Raw genomic sequence first — 20,481 nt, forward strand, 5'->3', positions numbered from 1 at the left:
GTCAGATTTTATTGTGAAACAGATTTTAACGCTGCGCAAGAGTAGTTCCCAGGCTCTAGGTTCACTCTCCTCCAGGCAGTGAACCTAGCAAAAGGTAAATATCATTGAATTATTTTCAATTCAAGTGATTATGTTCACTGCTAGCACTGTAATATGAGCAAATGTAATAAAAGTTCAGATTGATACTATTAAATACATTATGGATATTTTATATTTCTTAGCACAGTTTTTACAGGTTCACAAATATCAAAACCCAGGTCTACATGTCCATTTTGCAACATAGAACGACTATACAATTCCAAAAAGAGCAGGCATTTCAAATACACAATTCTGAAGTGTAAACACAGTGTACAAGCTCTTCACCTCACAATCCAGGTGCTATGCAGTAGCAGCTGAGGTAACACCGTACAGCATGAACTCAACAAATGGTTGTTTTGCCTCAAGATGGTTTTTAGCATCCTTCTGTCTTGTCACCTGTTCAGTCTTTAGTTCTCCTCCAAGTTATACAAACATACAATAAATACATTTCTGATTTTAAAGGACACTTAGACAAGTCATGAGGATTTACGTGAGTACAGTACATTTAAGTTCAAGTGCAAAAAAAGTAACTAGTGGCTAGTCATCAATGTTTCTTGTTATTGTCTATGGTGTTGGTCCCAGGCACCACCAGAACATGGGTTGTTCTAAACGCACAGCTAAAGCACAGCTACGGGACACCCCTTCGGTCAAGCTAACTGGATGGCAAGGTGGGTAAAACTGCGCACCCCCTTTCCTACCTAGCTGCTGCCACCTTTCTCTCCCCTAACCTCGTGCTCCTGTTAATCTTGCCTCTGGATCACTGTACAGTCCCACAGCACGCACCTTCCCCATGGAAGGCTGGACACATCACATACACGATTCCAAGGAGGGCTGAGCAATACTCACTCAGTCCCGTAGAAGCTGAGCACTCACAATCTCCCAGGAACAAGCTGTTAATATCAGCAAATGGGCCAAAACACTATCCTGATTAACCCCACCCCCCCACCCCGACTCCTCCGTGAGCCCAAGGCTTTCCTTCCAGCAGCAATTTTCACTATGCACCAGCAAGTGAGCTGGCTGCGGTTAGTATTGAAAAGCATAACAAAACATATTCCAAAGTCTTCCAGTGTCTTGACATTGGGCAAAGTAATTTCCTAAACATATTGCAATTTAGTTACGTTTGCTTCCTCCTGAGAATCTCTCACTCTACTTGATTTCTGCGTCAACAGCTTTGCCCCTATAATCCTAATCATTAAGATTTTTAGGTGATTCCTCCCTACCCCGCACCTTCCCTAGGCACTTAAGCTTACTGTTTTCTTAATAAATAACCACAGTAACTACACTGCATTAAATAAACCATTGTATAGATGATGAAATAAAAAACCAAAAAGACAGTGTGTCCATTGAAAACCTTGATCAATCTCAGGTTGTGCAATCTTGATCAAAGATTCTTGTCTCAATACAACATCAAACCTCAAATTACCCAAATGCACACGACCTATGCCCAACTGAAGGGCTGCAAGCGCAGAGGTTAACTTCTTCAGAAGCCTTCCTCCAGCTCTTTTGTTTCACTAAAACACCAGTTCAAAATCTTCGCTTTGCAGAACTAAACCTTTATCTCAAACAAGATAACATTAGCTTCAAAAACATATTCTTTGAATATGTGTGTGTTTTACTTAATCCATCACCATAATATGAAGATACGCTTGCTAAAGCTACTCTGTTTCTGAGAAATCTTTACAGAGATGGTTTCATGCTGTTCCTATGTTTATTGGATCTGATACTTTCTAATAGACTATGCAGGGAAACTCAGTTTCTCTCCTAAAAAGTCTTTTCATTTTGTCTTGGGAACAAATTCAAAGAAGAAAATTATCCAATCACATCAGACACTCTGTGCCTCAACAAGTGAAGAGTGAACTCCCTTTTTCTACAGATTGCAAAGAAATCTCATAGCACTTGACTCAGCTTTGGCAAAGCAGCCAAGATTTCTTCCTACCGTTAGATCCGGCCACATCACTTCCCTCAAGAATTCCGAACTTTTGGCTTCCCTGCTCATATTGCTCTGTGTAGTCATATGAATATTCTTTATATAGTTAAAAGCTTGCACGGCATCACATTATGATCGTTAAGATGAAGGAAGTCCTACTTTTGAGCTCCTACTGCAGCATTTCCCAGGTGAGAAGCAGAATTCCATGCACTGGATTGGAGAAGATGAGCGCATCTCAGGGCCCTGCAGCAGCAGGCTGAGCATCATGATCCGACACAACGCGGTCGCCATCTATTTGGGAATCTGATGTTGCTGTAGGTGTTGGTGCTGAACAATTTCTGGACTGCCCAGAATGTGTCGGATTTTGGGGTTGTCTTGCTGAGCTGGCTGATGAAGCACTGCAATTCTCACTGATTTTCTAAAGAGAGGGGAAAGGATTGCATGCAAAAAGTAAGCATAAACACTCATGACACTATCCCCAGTAGTATACCCCCAGATGCATTCAGGCACTGCTGGAAATTCACAAAGCGCTTACTTTGAACGCTCGCAACATAACAAATCAAACTTAAAGAAGCAAAGCAAAAGTAGTACATTTAAATCCAGATGACACTAACAGCAAGCAGACAGCAGCTTACCTTCCATCTCTTTTCCTAACTGCACTTTCCCAAGAAGCATGCAAAAAACAAACTTGTTGTGTTTCAAGGGAAAAAAAAAATAATTAACTGGACTTCAAAGTGTTGGACAAGATCATTATTTTGACCAAACCATTCCATAAAATTCTTCCATGCTCCTTAAATATAGCTTTCCTCAGTAGTTCCCTCCCTCCCCAAAATACTGCTCAGACAACAAGAGCTACTTTTATATCAGCACAGTATTTTTACAGGAAGGAAAGAATAATGAAGAGATCATGTGCCACAGAGATGCCGACAGGCACGAAAGCCTTTCTGGCCTCTTCACAATTCTCAGTGAAGCAGCTGGGTGGTGTCCAGCAGTGCTGGACAAGTCCCTCTCAGACACCACACAACTGCAAAGACATTCTTTTCTTGCCATGTTCATTGCGTAAGTTCTGTGCAACTGCTTTTCTCTGATTTCTCTTTTTAAAAGGGGACAGCTTATACAAACCAAGACCGTGAGGACATTTACCAATGGGAAACAGAGCAGTCTGTCTGGACAAATTACTTTGATGTCGGAGACCCAGTGATATCACTATAAAAAAACCCACATTCTTTAACTTGGGGAGGTTCAAAAACAAACAAACAAAAAACCAACCAACCTAAAGCAGACATGCCTGTAAATATATTTTCAAGAATAAAAACAAATACGAAAGGCAAGAGACCACTGACCAGGTGAAATTCCTACACACTCTGCTCTGCTGATTCACATTCATATCCCAAATTACCCATTTCTAAAGACAACAGTTGTGGAAAAAGCATTTCTGTGTTTACACCTACAGGGTGCATAAGAAGGAACCCCACCCACTCCTTCCAGACAGGTAAACACAGTGGTTTTAACATCAACCATGCTGTTCTAAAACTTGCATTGACAGCATTTCCCTACTTTGCTTAAACAGTATGCTTCAGCTCCATTCTGAAAGGCATGTCCAAAGCATTAGATGATAGTTCAAGATCCAAGCCCATCCAATCACTGATGAAGCTAAAGGTATTAACAGGTATTTTGGGGGGAGACTGGACAGAAGGGAAATGGTGTGAAGTAAGCACCAGCAATCAGACATTTTAAGTCATGGGACGGCTCTCATCTGGTGTAACTCTAGATAAAAAAAAGAGTTGAACTTTATTTGAACAGAAGGCTCTGTATCCCATCAGTAGTTGTCTGGAACGCCTATTTCTGCAACAATGTAGATGTTTGATAGCATCACCCAAGGAAGCAAAACTAAATAAAAATCATTTTACACTCTGTTAAGCAGCTGTGCATCTTCATGTTCAATTATCACCTTGCAAATTTTGGTAAATGCATAACCGGCAGATTCCAACTAATATGAAAACAAATGTAAACTTAAAGGGAATTCAAGTATATCCAAGCCTGTAAAACAGAGTGTCTATGTCTCTCCCTCTCCTCCTATCTTCAGGAAGACAATACTTGCAAAAATAGTTATTCCTGCTGTACTATACACAGAAAACAACTCTATTTCATGCAGTATTTCAACTACTGTTTCACAACTCTGAATTTATTACAAGCTGACAGAGAATACCTGCCAGGTACTAACAGATTTACACAGCTGTAAAGGTTTTCAAATACGTAAGAACTTCCTGTACATTAGAGGATTACCTGCAAAGGCTGATTCTCAGGAGTTGGATTGGTTTTGGATAGTTTAACCATCTCTTTTATCTGGTAGACAGCATAAGCTAAGGTGACCCAAGGAGAAGAGCTGACACCCCAGGCAGGCTTGTTCACATCCTCTTGCTCCTCTTGGTGTTTAGTTTTCTTTAGAGGGAGTCTGGGCTCAGTCCGAGGCATGATATCTTCTGACTGCTGTTGTACAAGGTCAATAGTTGCTATGGGAACAGGACTGGAAGGCACTGGGATCCTTTCCGCCAGCATTGTCTTTTCTGAAGTTTAAAACAAAATAATCACTGGCAAAAGCCAACAAGCTTAAAAAAATGTGAAGCAGACAATGAACACTAAGTGTTTCTTGCTCTCATAATATGGTTATCACTGTACTGAAAGCAGAACACTGGGACAAACAGCCAGGAGCGAGACACGCCACAATCTAGTTAGGGAAAACACGATGTGGACGTTGTCCTTACAAGCAAGGCTGTTCTGCAACTGCAGCGAGGTATTTTAGATGGCTGCATAAACAGGAGGGGCTAATGAGTATGAAGTGGTCCATTTGTTCCTAGCTAGCTATTAGAAATACGTATTTTCATGTTACATGGAAATTTAAGTCATTTTTATGTTACATGCAAATTGAAAATAAGTCTTTTAGACCTGTAGCAAACTTATTCCTCGGCATAAAGCCTGCATCTTACAACTCACTTGTACTCCTAACTAAACACTGGCTTCAAATAGGAACCATTTGGTGAAGTCCCATGGCCTACATCATCAGAACAGCCATTTCTGATCTTAGAACTAAGTTTCTAAACCTACTGATTTGACTTAAAGAAGTTGTTACACACCTTCACCACTTTTTTATTTAAGAAACAAACCATCTCTCCATAGTTACTGAGATGAAGTTTTGCAGTTAGTGAGAAAAGAACAAGGTTAGCGACACCCTGGAGAAGACAAAATATCTGTCGCGGAGTTTCAGGTAAAGGAAGAAATCCTCCCAACAGATCTTTACATCTAAGGTCTTCTGATAATCTGAAATAGTTTTCAGAACTATCTTGAAATGTCATCCATAAAATGACTGTCATGACCCAACACAATGTGCTTTACAATCCTGAAGAGCCTGAGTATTTATATACAAAAAGTAATTAAAAAGATCACTAGAAACTGTTGGATATTTTAAGTAATAGCTGTATGTTCTCTTTGAGTCTGTAAATAACACAAATAACTGTAAATTTTGAGAAAATATTTTTTCTGAGTAGAAATATTTTACTGATTAAAAATATCTTTTTTTCAAAATTATAAAATCATATTTTGTTTACAGACTCTTAGATAGCACTGGATATTTTAAGCAATGGCTGCATGTTCTCTAGCAGTGAAGAAATGAAGAGACTAATCCTGCACACACTTGACCACATGCTTAGTTTTACTCGTCCAGCTGGTCTTGTTGAAAGTAACCTAATTACTGCCATGCTTAAAATTAAGATACACACTCTTAAGATGGATACTGTGTATTAAAGGAAAACCAAAGACTGAAACAAACTAAATAGAGTAAGACCACTAGGAACAAACTATTCTTTTGTAGGTACACATGTAATTAACCAAAAGTTGATGGGAACCTGAAACAGCAAATATCCTTTTCACCTTTCCATTTTTTGCCATTATTGGTTGAACACAGGTGAAGAAAACTCCAGCAAAATAACTATTTGAACACTTCAGTACAGGCAACTTGATGACTAGTCAAGGACAATTTATTTAATATTCCAGCTAAAGAAAACTAAACTTTCATTTCGTACTCAAAGCTCATATTGGAAAGTAACATTTGGGTAAAAATCAGATCAAAAATTCATGACTTCTCAGAATTTGCCACAGTTTTATTGTCTTTGTAAGAATCAGATTTATGCTAAATGCTTAACTTTGCACTAAGAATTTCATTTCTCCTTAGCCTTTATATTAATAAAGGCAGAGATGGAAAAGTTCAAGTTCCACCTGAGGGGAGATTTCTTCAGTGCCAGAACAGAACTGAGGCAGTTATAAAAGCTTCTGTCCTCTGAAGCCATCTCTGCAGTTTCTGGCAGAGGTGGCTTGAACTGGTAGAGTGTGAGAACATGCAGTGGTCACGGTGACCTTAAAGAACTGATGCAACTGAAATGACTCACTACAGCTGTTAAGACTAACCTAAGGGGTTCCCAGAGCTGAGAGGACATACTGGTAGTAAAGTATGTTATGGTTTCCTCCCCTCGACCTCCAAGAACTCAATGCCGCCCTTCTTACAGCAGCAGCACACCAATTTCTACCATTGCTCAGGAAAACACTTCTCGCTTGAAAACAAACTCTTTTGTCAAAATCTGAGTAAAGACAACAAACGTAAAAAATTAAAGCTGCAGGGAACAAATTCAGAGATAGCTTTTTTCACCAGCTCTAATTTTCTAGAGTCTCAGTGACATGAATATTTACCTTCTTCTTCATCAGGAACCAACAGCCACTGGATCAATGCAAACAGAAGAAGAATCACTAAACAAGCCATGCCTATTCCTCTGAATGTGGCAGCAGGACCTGTAATGAGATTTTTTTTTTTTTTCCAAATTGAGAACCTACTTAATAAAATCATACAAGATGAGTCAACATTATGTGCTCCTTGGGTATGTATTGTCCCATGTAGACTCTTATTAGCTTGTTTTATTACATTTTCCTCCCCCAACACTTCTTCTACAGGCTTTGCAAAGAATTTTTAACCAAGTAATTAGATTCTCCTTTGTTCATCAAGAGGCTGCATAGTATCAACCTATTCTCTCACAAAGGATTCATTCATCTTACTTAAGGACCAGGTTGGAGATTTGCTCACACAATACTAAAAATACCTAGGCATAACACATTTAATCAGCCTGTAACACTGAGAGGACAAAGCCGTAAGTAACCTGGTCTGAATTCAGTGCTAACCTTGCTTTGATCAGGGGCCTGGACTGCAGATCTCCTGAGGTCCCTCCTAGCCTAAGCAGTTCTACGATTCCATTATTTATATGAAGTGTATTACTCTTTAAAACATAACAATACCTTAAGCATTAATAAGTTTAAAGCTGGTAGTTCAGTAAAACCAGAACATCAATAAATAAAATTAAATTCTTCAATACAATTTTTGCTTACCGAAGTAATTGACCAAAACCCCTCCAACCATAGCCCCGCATCCTCTGCCCAGACCCAAGTGGAGACCTTGGAGGATTCCCTGGGCTGATGTTCTCAGCTCTGGAGGCACTGCCGCGCTAAGGTATGAAATACAAGCTGCCCATATAGCCGCATGTGTGACTCCTAGAGAGATGAAACATTGTGAAGAGTACAGGGTCACAAGTATACTAACACAACATCAGAGCAAACGCACTTAGCAGTTTGAGCATGCGTCAGAAAAAACCAACAATATCCTTTCACTGACAAATGCCTGTGAAGTACTAATTAGCTTTTGGTAATGTGATACTGGCAACCAAGCCACAGGGAGACATGATGACTGCTTCTTCTGCAGTCTGTCAATAGCTCTTTCTCCCTCTAAGATGACCTCACTTCCCTTCTTGAGACACAGTCCCTAGGAAGACTAAATAAAGCACCTTAAAAGTCTCTCTGTCAGATTCCTCGTCCCTTTGAGAGTGACCTGGGGCCTTTGAAACACAGTTCTGATTTCATAAGCTGCAGGCAATTAAAGCACTGATGCCTCTCAGCAGCCTCTTTACTGCCACAGTGAAGGCAGTGCAAAGGTCATAAAAGCCAAACAGTATCAGAAGATATCCATGTCATTTCAGAGGCAAGAGTTAATCCCCTCCTGCCCTTCTCACTCTCCCCAAAACCAACCCCCCAACAAACTCTTTCTGAACTCAACACCAACACGCTCTGCATTCAGCACTGAATGGTCTGGACAGAAAAAGCACGCAGGGTAGGCCAAAGATGCCGATTTTCACGCCTGCTGTTCAGAGGCAGAGTCAGCACGCCCTTCCTCCCGCTATGACTGCATCCTGCGTAGGCGCTGCCGCACGCTGCTGCTACCGCCTCGCATTTCACCCGCTCCCGCCCCGAGGACTGCGCGCAGCAGAGGTCCTCGCTGCTGTAAACAACAGCCACGTATCCGAGACAGCCCCAGCTCCCCAGCAGAGATTCTGGAAGTCTCCTTCTGGCACGTGCCTTGTAGGTTCGGGGTTATGAACATTTTTTTCCTACCGCAGAAGGTGGTCAGCTATGGGGAAAGACAGTGAATGACCGTCAGCATGCGGAAAGAGGCTGCAGGTGGAGCACCTGCTTGGTGGGTTTTTCGTGGAGTGCAGAAGAACAGGACAGGAAAAGGAAGGGTTGTGGAGAAGTTGGAAAAACAAAGCAGTTTTGTAGCTCATCACACATCAAGTAAGCCTGAACTATTTTGCCACCCCCAGATTGAGTGGGAATATTTTTTCTTATCTGAGTGGTATTAAAAATAGTCATCACAGCTTACCAATGGCTAAGCTCTACTGCCTCAGTTTAAAAAAAAAAAAATGTTGGCACAACTGATGATTCAGTCAGCATGTTTCTGTCCTCTACACTTACTAATGAACAGTTGGACACTCAATAATTACTTAGGCATTTAGGCTGAAGACTCATAAGAGCAAGAAAACACACAATTTTGTAACATACGCACAGAATAGCTTAGATTTTGCTTAGTTGTAAAATGATAAATAGCACTGTACGGAATTGATACAGTTCAGATATAGACACGTTAGATGTCCACAAGGTTGTACCGTTCATTTTCATTCCAAATCTAAATAAAAATTTCTCAAGCTTTGGGTTTGTAAAGGCCACCCTTATACATTGCAGAGCTAGTTTTAGTAATAGTACATCATCTTGTTGAAAAATAAAAGGCTTGCATTAGGATGAGTGTATTTTACCTTACCATTTACAGTTTAAGGCTTTAAAACTCTCAGATTTTCCATCCAAAAAGCTCAGAGTTTTAAAACTCACTGAATACCTACTTTTTTTTAATGCAGACCCACGTATGCATTGAAAATAGCAACCAAGAACTGTCCCAATAACAAAGCAAAGCTAATCTAATACAGATAATATGTTTTTTGTTTTAGAAAGGATATCAATTAATATAAAACATTCAGTTTTATCAGCTACTTAAGTCAAGTTTTAAAGCCAGGCAAATCAGAAACACATCAGAAATTATTTGGACCATGAAGCACAATACCACTGTATTTGTTTGAAAACAAAAGGCTGTAACTTAACCAACAGGTTCTTGGATGTTTTCACCTTCACTAGGCAATCCAGACAGAACACAGTGTTCCCAGTTCCTCTGAAAACAAATCCATACCTTTAAACCAGCTTATTTCACTTGCCTTTAAAGGTATGGGGTTTTGTTTGTTTTTTTTTTTTTATAGTATGTGTACATTACTAATGTGATTTTAATTGTAATTCTTTCTACAGCAGTGACTACTTGGAACACTTGTTACAACAACTTTTACAAGAAGTCTCGCCTGGATTACCGCTAACCACAATTCTTTCAAAAAGAAGTTTTTCACTATATATATATATATATATATAGTGAGATTATTTGCTAAAATCACTAACCACCATTCCACCATCTGGACTACAGTTCCAACAAGTGTAACAACCCTAGTGTTATGCTTAGAATAATAATGTTTCGCAAAGGTAGGTTAATTTACATACAGACCAGGAGCTGAAGATTTGGGGAGCCAAATTTATTTCAAGAGAGATCTATCCTAATTATTGCCAGTTAAAGACCCAAGCTTTGTGCTCTCTAGATAGAACGGTGTGGCCGGAGCATCAGGAGTCACTCCTCAGAACAGTACTTGTTTTGGAGTTTGTTGGATAACTGCCAAGTGAAAATAGCTAATTTTCAGGTTATCAATATAGTTTTGTAATTCAGAAAATTTCTGCTATGCAAATTGGTGAGCTAGCACAGCTGTTACCAGATAATTTGGACCACTGCTTTGGAACAATAAGTTGCAGCTAACTAGCATATCAAAACTTAATCTGTTAAGTGCGAAATGAACAAGATCGCTTGCGTGTCTGCAGACTGATGACATATATATACACTTTACACATTTGCCTTATGAGGATGTCTTGACGTTTTCAGTTATTAAAGATTCAGACTAAGCTCTTATTTTCATACATTGCACGTGCAAGTCAATATAGCATACAGATTCAAAATTCTAAAATTAAGAAGTGAGTTTAAATCTCCTCATTTATTCCTTTGAGTGTACAATGCACTTAAAGAGTCCTCCCCGTGCCAGTTACAGACAGCAACTGAAATACAGCATGGTTCTTATTACAATCAATAGATGCAGTTTGCAGAGTCATCTTCCACAAATCTCTCCATGCCCTTCAGCAAAGCACATGGGGATAATCCTTCTTGTCTTGCAGAAATGTATTAAAAAGAAAAATAAATTCTTTACAAAAGTCAGCTGAAACTGTTGTTGACCTTAAAACCCCTCCAGCTGATGGAACTAGAATTTACATAGAATTTGATAATTTCCTAGAAAAAGAGTTATGTAGAATTATAACAAGGACTTCACCAAGGGATTTTAAAGACCTATCAACTTGATGCAGTCACGTGGCCCACATGGTACCCACATGTTCTGCACGATCTACTCTTTTTTTTTGTTTTTAAATACTCCTAATCCTTACATATGCAAAGTAGCTACAACTCTTACCTCCCTACGTGAACAAACTCACTTAACAAAAATAAGAGCTTCCACCTCACCAAATTTCAATAAGATGTCACCCCTTATCCCTACCGACAGATTCAGTGGATGTGTAGGAAAGAAAGCAGAGCTGCAAGAAACAGGATTTGCTAACTGCTGCAAAAGAAATAATGAATCAAGAAGAGATTAAAACCGGAAAGAGTGAGGAGAGAAAAAGAATAAAGGAGCTGGGGGGGCGGGAAGTCAACAGTACTTCTAAAAAGATAAACTTGATCTCCCATTCAGCAACACTGATTACTGGAATGTAACAAAGGCAGTGGCAGTAATTAGACACACATATAGTGCACCTATGGACTTCATGGACGCTAACACCCATGTTAGATACAGGCTGAAAAGTGCATGTAGAACATGAAGAGGCTTTTTGGGGGGGGGGGGGGGCTGGTGGTGGTGTATGTCTTTGTTTTGGTTTTAACTTTCTCATTTGCTGACTATAAATAACTGCAAATAGATAGATTAACCCAAGCGTACACGATTCAGCAGTGGCTAGATATAGAGAAAGTCCGCAGATAAATTTATGAGAAAGTATTATTTTGAAGGTCCTTAGTTTTTTCTTTACTTGATTACTCAAGGTTACACCACACAAAAACCCCCACCAAAACAGCTCCCTCACAGCCTTGCTGCAAAACCAAACCTACATATTAAGCAACTCATATTGAAATTTCAGCAGAATAAAAACAAGATTCAAAGTAAAAGAAACTTCTTTCTCAGCTGTGACTATAGGATGTTCCCAGGCATGAACTTATGGCTGTATTGTTGAGACACAAGTTTTTTCCCTGTATTTTGAGTTGAGGTGTCTTCGAAACAAGATTACCTAGAAGGTAATACCCAAAGCTTTATATTCATCACTTGTTCCCCCTAGATGTTTAAGCAGGCAAGAGTATAACGCATATGTATTCTTCAGGTTCTTTGCAACATTTTCGTATTTTAACACTTGGTATGAATGATGAAGTATCAATTCAATAGTTGTGGTTTGGGGTTTTTTTAGTAACAAAATTCCGAACCTTGCTGTTTTGGCAGTTTTAGTACAATAAACTGTTTTTATTAGCAGGGAGGGAAGGAGCCAGGACACAAACAGATTTCTTTCTGTGTATATCTAGAGATCTACACAGTACTCTCCAATGGCATTTCATAACTCAAGTTAAAATCTACCTTACAAACATTTCTGTAAATATAGTAGAAAAAGTTAATGCAAATTCAAATTATGCTGGACATAGAAGAATAAAACTTCTAAGTATAATCTGTGGAAAATTTTCTAAGTAGTATTGTATAAAGCCAAAATACCGGCTTTAACAAAGACAGTACAATTATTTTTAAAGGCATGGAAAACATTTTCTGCCTTTAAATTAACTATTCTCTTGCATCCTTGCAAACACAAATACTTCAGTATTCTTCAAATACTGAAGAAACAGAAAGTAAAATAGTTTATATTTTTCCTGGTTTTGAGAAGTGGTACCCACTACAAAGACAGGAATGTTGTAAAATTTAAGTTAGAACAATTTATACTTTCACATTGCAACGAAGAACTTACAGACGACTTTGACAACAGGACTTGAAAACAGGGCTCAAATTACTTTTCATAGACCACATCTCTGTCCTTCTAGTTAAATTAGTTAAAGGACAAGTATCTTAAAGAAGCTCTATTAGCATAGACAATGCTATTGAAAGAAATTCCTCTCTAGCTATTAAAAAAAGAAAATTCTATAGTCTAAAGGTATTGAGTGAACAATACCACTGAAAAACTACAAAATATTTTAACAGAGACAGAATGACCCAGACTGTGGGGGTTTTTTGTTGGTGTTTTGTTGTGTTTTGTTTTGTTTTGGTGTTGGGTTTTTTCACAGCATCCTTTCAAGAACCACGACCTTTTCCATTTAATGAAGTTCACATTTATCACCAAACAGGATTTGCAGTAGGTGTGTAGCCAGCTTGTGCTTCTGTCTCTTTGTTTAGTTAAAGGGTGTGTTGGTCTCCCACAGTTCTGTTTGAATAAACAGAACTGTGCACAATCAAATGCAAACCCACCCTTCTGACGTCAAGTATTTCCCAAGATAAACAGTAAGGTTTTATGAACCTGGGTATTCTGGGATATTTGTCGTCAAAAAAACAGAGAAATACTAGATTTTTACTTAATCATAGTTCACTTGAAAACAACATAAATGTAAGCATCTGATCTTATATTGAAAAGGCATTACTGCACTGTCTTACCTTGAAGTACTTCCATCGGAAGAACAGTCCAGGCGTTTTCCAGATACGAGATGTAAATGTATCTAGCTGTATTACAGGCAAGACCAATATAAAGCACTCTAAAGGAAGTAAGGAAAAGAGAAGTGAGGATAGTTTGCACTTTCCTTTTTTGGTATAATATACCTAACCGTTTCAGAAATCATTTGCATGTGTACAGTTTGTCAGTCTAATGCATTTGCTCAACACGTAATACATTCTTTAAGTCCTGTACCCAAACATAAACTCTCCTCTTGCCCACTCCAAACACATATTCAAACCAAGGCTAAAGTTAAGACTTTCTTCAAAATCCTAATGGAAAAAAAAAATTCAAAGGGACAGCAGATCCACTGAGCTTTTAACTAAGCTCTGCAGTTCCATGCCACGCTCTACACAGCATTGTATTTCAGAGAGACCATTTCTAAGCACATTCAACATCCCTTCCAATCAATCTTCTTTCCTCATCATTCAGAGACTCATTCTTCCATTTTAATGTAAGCCTGGTGCAGGTTTGTATTAGATGAATTCATTTTACCCCAATTAATATAAGTTTGTAGTCCCAGTATCTGCAAACTGCTCACAACTACTCTAAAAACACATCCCACAGAAGCAATATGGTTTGTAACAACATGCCTCAGGATAAAACTTAACCATCCTGTTGAAAAGCAGCAGATGCTGCAGCTCAGAATGAAGAGAAAAAAGCTCTTACACAGTTTTTAAACAATGAAGCAGAAAGACTATTTGTGTAGTGCATTTCCCATTGCACATTTAACCTGATGACTTTTCCCTTCCAGTTTTCAGATTTAGCTTAACATACCTCTGGAGTGCTTATTCATCCAGCTTTCTCTTATTTTTAGATGGATCTTAGGAAACAAAGACTTAATTCAAAACATGTTTTTAGCTTGAGAAAATATGCTATTGCAACCTTTAGAGATTTTTTCAGGGACAAGGATTATTTATTGTCCAAACATGGCTTCTTGGTTGACCCCTGGTTTGGCACAAGTGAAATAAATGCAATTGATAATTAAGGTGTAAACACAGACACTGTGAAAGGGCTTGCTATTCTTTGTGCTGCTTTTTTAGTTAGTTATTCTACAAAAGCACACCTAGATTTAATTAAATGGTACATAGCACTGAAAAATCTAGAGTGAGATGCAATCATAAAAATGCAGCATCTTGTTAACATTTGAGATCTCCAAATATACATGTTGACAGCTAAAATACCAGTACCATAGTTTTCATCATGTCAGTGATATCAAAAAACATTGAAAATTATGAAGATAGGTCTGTGTGTTTCACAACAACATGGATTCACAGAAGACAATATATTTTACTCTCAGCAAATTGGGTAAGCTTGCAGGAAGTTTCCCCCCCCCCCCCCAACCCACACATCAGACCAAGTCGTGTTGCTTCCAGATACATGTAAGGTCCACAAATAGCTGGTTTAAGCTGCCTTTAGGCAACACAAGCCCAAGCATTCATTGACGAAAACATGGGAAGCCATGAAAGAGTTTGGTATTATACAATAAAGAGAACAAACTTGTTCTTTGTGCCATGCATCATAAATTTAATACTCCCCCTTTAATTAATGCCTTCTGTTCAAGACAAGTAACTTAGTGCCTTTCATAGCCACAACTTAATGTATTTCTTATGTACAATCACATTTCTGAAGCGTATTAGGACACATTTGCCACAAAAGCTAAACAAACATACAAGGTCTGCGGGCTCCTTTCTTCATTCCCCTACTAGTAAGGCCCATGGTGATGCACCCTCTTGGGGATACAAAGGAACCACCTCACCATATCCTTGTTTTTCCTCATCAGCAGTACAGATGCACCCAGCTCTCTGTTTAGGACCAGCTCTTGCCAGCTTAATTTCACTTTTGTCTAGCAAAAACTTTGCCTGTGCACCAAGAACTTTCTTCCCATCTCAGCTCTTCCTTATCACAGCCAGACCAGACATTGGAAGAGGTTTCCTCCTGGTTCATAGTTTTTCCATCATCACTAACACACTCGGCTACCTGTGCTTTCCCGCCATTTACACTTGCAGAAAGATTTGGATTCAGAGTTTAAGAGCAGCAATTTAGTCTGGTTCTACCTTTTAATTTGTTAGAATATGTACAGAGTTTTAGGTAAATTACAGTTTATGAAGATTTCTATAATTATGCTTTTGGAGGGGTACGTCACACAAGCACTTTTGTGTATTTACAAAGGCTTTTCAAAAATGTAATTTATAATAATCACTTAGGCTCTTTATCAGACCTAAACGGATAATGTAAACATGTTCCTTATGAACCCTATATGCAGTATCCACAGAGACACCATATTCAACTTACAGGTTAAACATTTAAAGCACTGAATCTATATTTATGTTATGGAGACTAAGCTGTTTACAGCCATGACTACCAGTTTCTGCTTCCTATAAAAACTGACATGCTGGAATTATGGTCAGACAAACACACTCAAGCTTAACCTCAAGTAGGAAGTTATTTTCAGAGATTAACATCATCTTCCTAAACTCAATGGCAGTTATGAGTGCTTCTACACAGGATACCATTCAACAATGGCATCTAAATATTTGACAGCCAGCTTTGTACGCTTTTCCATCACAATATTCTCTCAAAGAACCTGTGGCCTTCACCACACTTTCTGATGACTTATTTCTTTTTAACTCTTTAGTTTACTTTTAAATGAAAATCTACTCTGTCATCTCTCAGAAAGTGGCTGGAGGAGGCAAGGCAAAAAAATACCCTTCTAACATCTGCAATATTCCCTCCCCTGGTAAATCTGTACAATCACAGAACAGCTTTCTAGCTGACCAGATCACTGCCATTACTCCAGATTCATCTAGTGACCTGCTAATATACAATGTTAGAAACACTGGCAGCATGTATAACATATGCACACATGCAGTGCACATAGGTATGAACAGTAAAGCTAATGAAGTCAGAAGTCAGGCATTTTAATCAGCACGTGTTTAGTATGCTCATGCTTAAAATGCCTGGACAATAATTTGAATATTAGTTAAAAAAACCCTGTGAAAACAGAATAGGTTTCAAAATGTTGTAAGGATCTTATATGCCAACACATCCAATGGTAGAAACAGCAAGCTTTACAAGGCTAGAAAAGGAAAACTGAGCTTCTATCTGACAAGGGTGTAAAGCCTGTTTTCTTGTAGTTCTACAAAGGACAGTCAATAGCATTTTTTCCTGCTACTGTGACAGTGCATGCAATTCTGGTACTCATGCCTGTCTTCAAAGAATTAGGACAGGAAGGAAAGATTGAATTATAATGTTCAAATAAATACTGCAGAAAGACTGTCTACAACTAGGAATCTAACAACACAGAAGAAAGAGTGCAAATACCCTTTTTAATTTTTCTTTTAAACATTAGTGACAGAAGTTAATGGAAGGTGCGACAACCTCAGCACTGAAGTCATCTTACCAAACGAAATGTCAAGCCATCTTCCCTCTAACTGTGAAATACCCTGTGAAATATTCACAGATAGAAGTACCTCTTAATCCACAGCTACCTTATTTCATACAAGACCTTACACCAGAATTCCTATAAACATGTAACTACTTTTATGTCAAAACAGTAAACAAGGAATTTTCAGCTATTTAAAAAAAAAAAAAAAGGATACAAAACACCAATTCCAAATGCTTCTGGCTAAGACAGTTCCAAGAAGCATATACAGTTGGAGGTTAGTTTGCCTCCTCTTGAACAAACCATACATTATAAAAATTTCAAAAAGTACAAGAAAGGCAACCAGAAGGAGACATCTCATGAACTGTGATGACTAAATACAAGTAAGCATTAGATAACATTAAAATATGACTAACACGCATTTCCCAGGTGTAAGTATAAAGAATGTTGTTTCATGGCAAATAGGAGCTAGTGTTTTAACAACTTAATCTTGATCCAACCTTGGCTTCGTAGTCTTAACAGTGCAAAGAAAAAAAAAAAAGAGGAGTTAATCCTGTACATAGTCATTCTTTTTACTGGCCAATGCTCCTATCCCCTTCTACTTCATCTTATTCACAAGCCTACCATTATTTGTTTTTCGTTCTTTCTCTATTTCAATTCTAAGCCTGAATTTTGTCCTGTAACAATATACATTGAAAGAACATACCCAAGCTATCTTTAGCTATCAAGATTGTGATGTGTTCTCACCACTCCTCCATCATCATATCCTTCCTCTAGTCTTTGCATGCAAGGTGTCATATTTTCTCACGCTAATTATTGTCAAATTCAGAGATTAAGAGACTGACTCAGAGTAAAGAGATCCTCTTCAGTTTAAAGGAAGATAAAACCCCATCTTTTAAGTAATCTCTCAAATTACCGTGCTAAGCATCTCAAACATTTTTAGTAGAGGTCAGATGAATCAAAACATTCATCCCAATAAAAGCAAAACAAAAAAACAAAGAGCAAAACCACAAAACAGAATGCACAAAAAGAATAGCGCAGACAGCTTAAAAAATACTTATGTCTCAATGACTGTATGACTATAATCAGGGCATTTGGAAAAGACATGATGCTAACAGCACACAGAGCTCTGTGCTCAATTGCACAGGGTACCTGAGTAAATGTAAAAAACCCTTTACAACTTCATTAACTCAGACCCCCCCCATCTTTTCTCTCCTAAGCTTTTTTAAAGAAGAGAGAAGGGATTTAGAATATGCAGAAATTAAGTCAATTGTGAATTTAGAGGAAAACAATGTTCACTAACATGCTGGAAGTAATCAGTTTCACTTACATAAGGCAAAAACTACGGGAGAAGCCCTGCACGGCCATCTCACTTCAGTAGCTAACACATGCAGTTGCAACTAAAGGAAGAGAGCAAGGAACTGAACTGGTAAGCGACATACCAGGCTGCAACCTCATTCTGCCAACACCCAGACTCTGATTATGAGGGCATGTGCATAGGAGGTGCTCACCTCACTTCATCTCCTCCTCCTCCCCTCTCAGCGTGCAACTGACACCTTTCCAGGCTACTGTGGGGGCAAAGAACTGCCCTGCAAGGAGAAGCAGGCTAAAGCAGGTTTCCAGAATGCTGCTACTCATCAGGAAGAAAACTGTAAAATTAATGGTATTTATATGTCAAAACAGACAATCCTTGTGTGGGTGGCAATTTGTAAAGATCTCTAACAGAGCATTGCATCAGGGAACTAGGATGTCTTCTGGAACCGTCTGCAAAAGGTATGCCAGGCATAATGCACATACTAACATGCAACTAAAATGCAAAAGAAGCATTTCAGAGCATTTTCAACTCCTAAAATAATAATAAAAAACTCCATCAGGCTAGCTACATAACTGAGCAGGACTCAGAGTTTTAAAATAAAAGGATTAACTTGAATCTCATTTTGTAACACAAGGGTAGGCCTGAAATTCAACATTTTTTGTACAGCACTCTAATGATTGCTAACATCTTACCTGATATGACCAACCAATTCGATTAATTTGTGGCTGAAGAAGTAGGCAGTCAGCTCAGACACGTGACTGAGCACAGAACAAACTCCAAACAGAGTGGTGGTGCCATTCAGGTCTTCCAAGTGCCAGTAAAGAAAGGTGAACACAAAGCCATATCCAAACCCCATGAACCACGCCACGAAGAGCACTGAGCCATACTGGATACTACATAGCAGTTTTATTAGGTCCCAAAAACTGAAAGACTGCGACTGGCTCGTACTGGTAGGAGTGTTATCGGAGGATTCGTTGGAGGTACTTCTGTCCACCTGTGAGATTTCTACCTCTTTTCTCTTATTTTCGTCTTGCTTGAAATGTGCATAATGAAACCGAAACTGGGTGGCCACAATTAATGCCATTGTCATCAGAACACCAAAAACTATGAAAACTATCCTGTAGTTCTTGTACTCAGGAGCTTTACACCCTTGACCTTCAATGCCAACTTCTGTATGGGTATAGTCAATGCCAATTCCCACGGAGAGCATGGCCAGCCCCCAGCCCAGAGACCCCCACATACGCTGCAATCCATACCGGTCCCTGTGTTTGCCCAGGTATTGCAGTGTTACAGTGTCCACAATAGTAACAGAGGAAGCACTGAAAAATTCTCCTATTATGACAACCAGCAGAATGAGTAGAAAGATGGCTTCTACTTCTTGTTGATCATAAACAAGCACAGCTTGGTCAGAAGGCATCGGCTTTGTGGTGATGGCAGCTGGGGTGGTACTCGAAGTCGCATTCCCTGGTGAGCCTGGGCTAGTGGTGGTGTTTTTCAAAATAAAATGGGTATAGTTTTCCAAGACAAAGTCCACATCACTGCTTTGTGTAGTTAACAGGAATGTTATTTCAGGATTAGCTGTCCCTGTTGTTTCCAAAGTGACTGGACTGGAAGCGAGCAGGTCTCTCTTCCCACGAACTTTCGGGGATGCAGTACTCACTGTGGTTAGCAGAGAAGACATCGAGGCGTTTTGCGAAACTGTTGTTAAAAGGCTGCTTGCGTTGGTGGGATGTGCTGGGGGAAGGCCTTTTGGTATGCATCTTAAGGTGGCTGGTCTAACAAATCCGATCCCCAGGTTAAATAAAACCCAGCATAAAAGCGAAAAGAGGAGGACGATCTTCCCTTTCTTGAAGCGATCTGCCACCACTCCCCAGAAGGGAGCACTGCAAAACTCAATAAAGTACCTGATGCCCACCAGAAGTCCACTCTGACTGGGTGACATACCCAGCTGCTTGTAATACACAGGCAGCAAGGGGTAGAGAGAGCCATATGCAGAATAGAAGAAAAAATAAAAGACCTTTGAGATCAGAAGATCATTGTTTATTTTGACGCAGTGCTTCTCTAACCAATCTAGCTCTTCATCTGGGACAGTGGTTGTCTCCGTCGAAGGGGATTCATTCTGGGGTGGCAAGTCTTGATCCTTGGAAATGCCGTTGAAAGGATCAGCAAGCACATACTTTCTCTTCTGTTCTTCTTCATCATCAGTTAGAATGGCAACCTTATCATCAGCTGCCATGGTTTATCACAAGCATCCAATATCTGGTGCGCTCTCAAGGAACTAGGGCTACCCTACAAACAAATAAAACATAACATGGTTAAGGTACCACACAGGAACAGACCTGCAATACCAGTCATCAAGGACAAAGACAGCTTCTTTTTTATAAGTGATATTCCTCAGCAATAAATACAGTATCAGGGTGGGGAAGGCCATTTGTCTAGACTACTGGTACATGGTAGCATCAATAAAAATGTGTTTTATGACCAATTCTGTGAAGT

General features: G+C 39.1%; 1 protein-coding gene across 1 annotated transcript; it reads right to left on the reverse strand.

Annotated features, from left to right (window-relative positions):
- Nucleotides 1-1,679: 1,679 nt before the first annotated feature.
- On the reverse strand, nucleotides 1,680-20,255 carry MFSD6 (major facilitator superfamily domain containing 6). The gene is made up of 6 exons (XM_059820793.1): nucleotides 18,678-20,255; nucleotides 13,231-13,328; nucleotides 7,433-7,594; nucleotides 6,746-6,844; nucleotides 4,292-4,572; nucleotides 1,680-2,423 (listed from the first exon to the last, which is right to left on the reverse strand). Exons 1-6 carry the CDS (start codon nucleotides 20,219-20,221, stop codon nucleotides 2,241-2,243), a joined length of 2,367 nt encoding a protein of 788 aa, XP_059676776.1. The 5' UTR covers nucleotides 20,222-20,255; the 3' UTR covers nucleotides 1,680-2,240.
- Nucleotides 20,256-20,481: the final 226 nt, after the last annotated feature.

Source organism: Gavia stellata, chromosome 8 (assembly GCF_030936135.1).
Source record: "Gavia stellata isolate bGavSte3 chromosome 8, bGavSte3.hap2, whole genome shotgun sequence".
In the NCBI taxonomy this organism is placed as follows: Eukaryota; Metazoa; Chordata; class Aves; order Gaviiformes; family Gaviidae; genus Gavia; species Gavia stellata.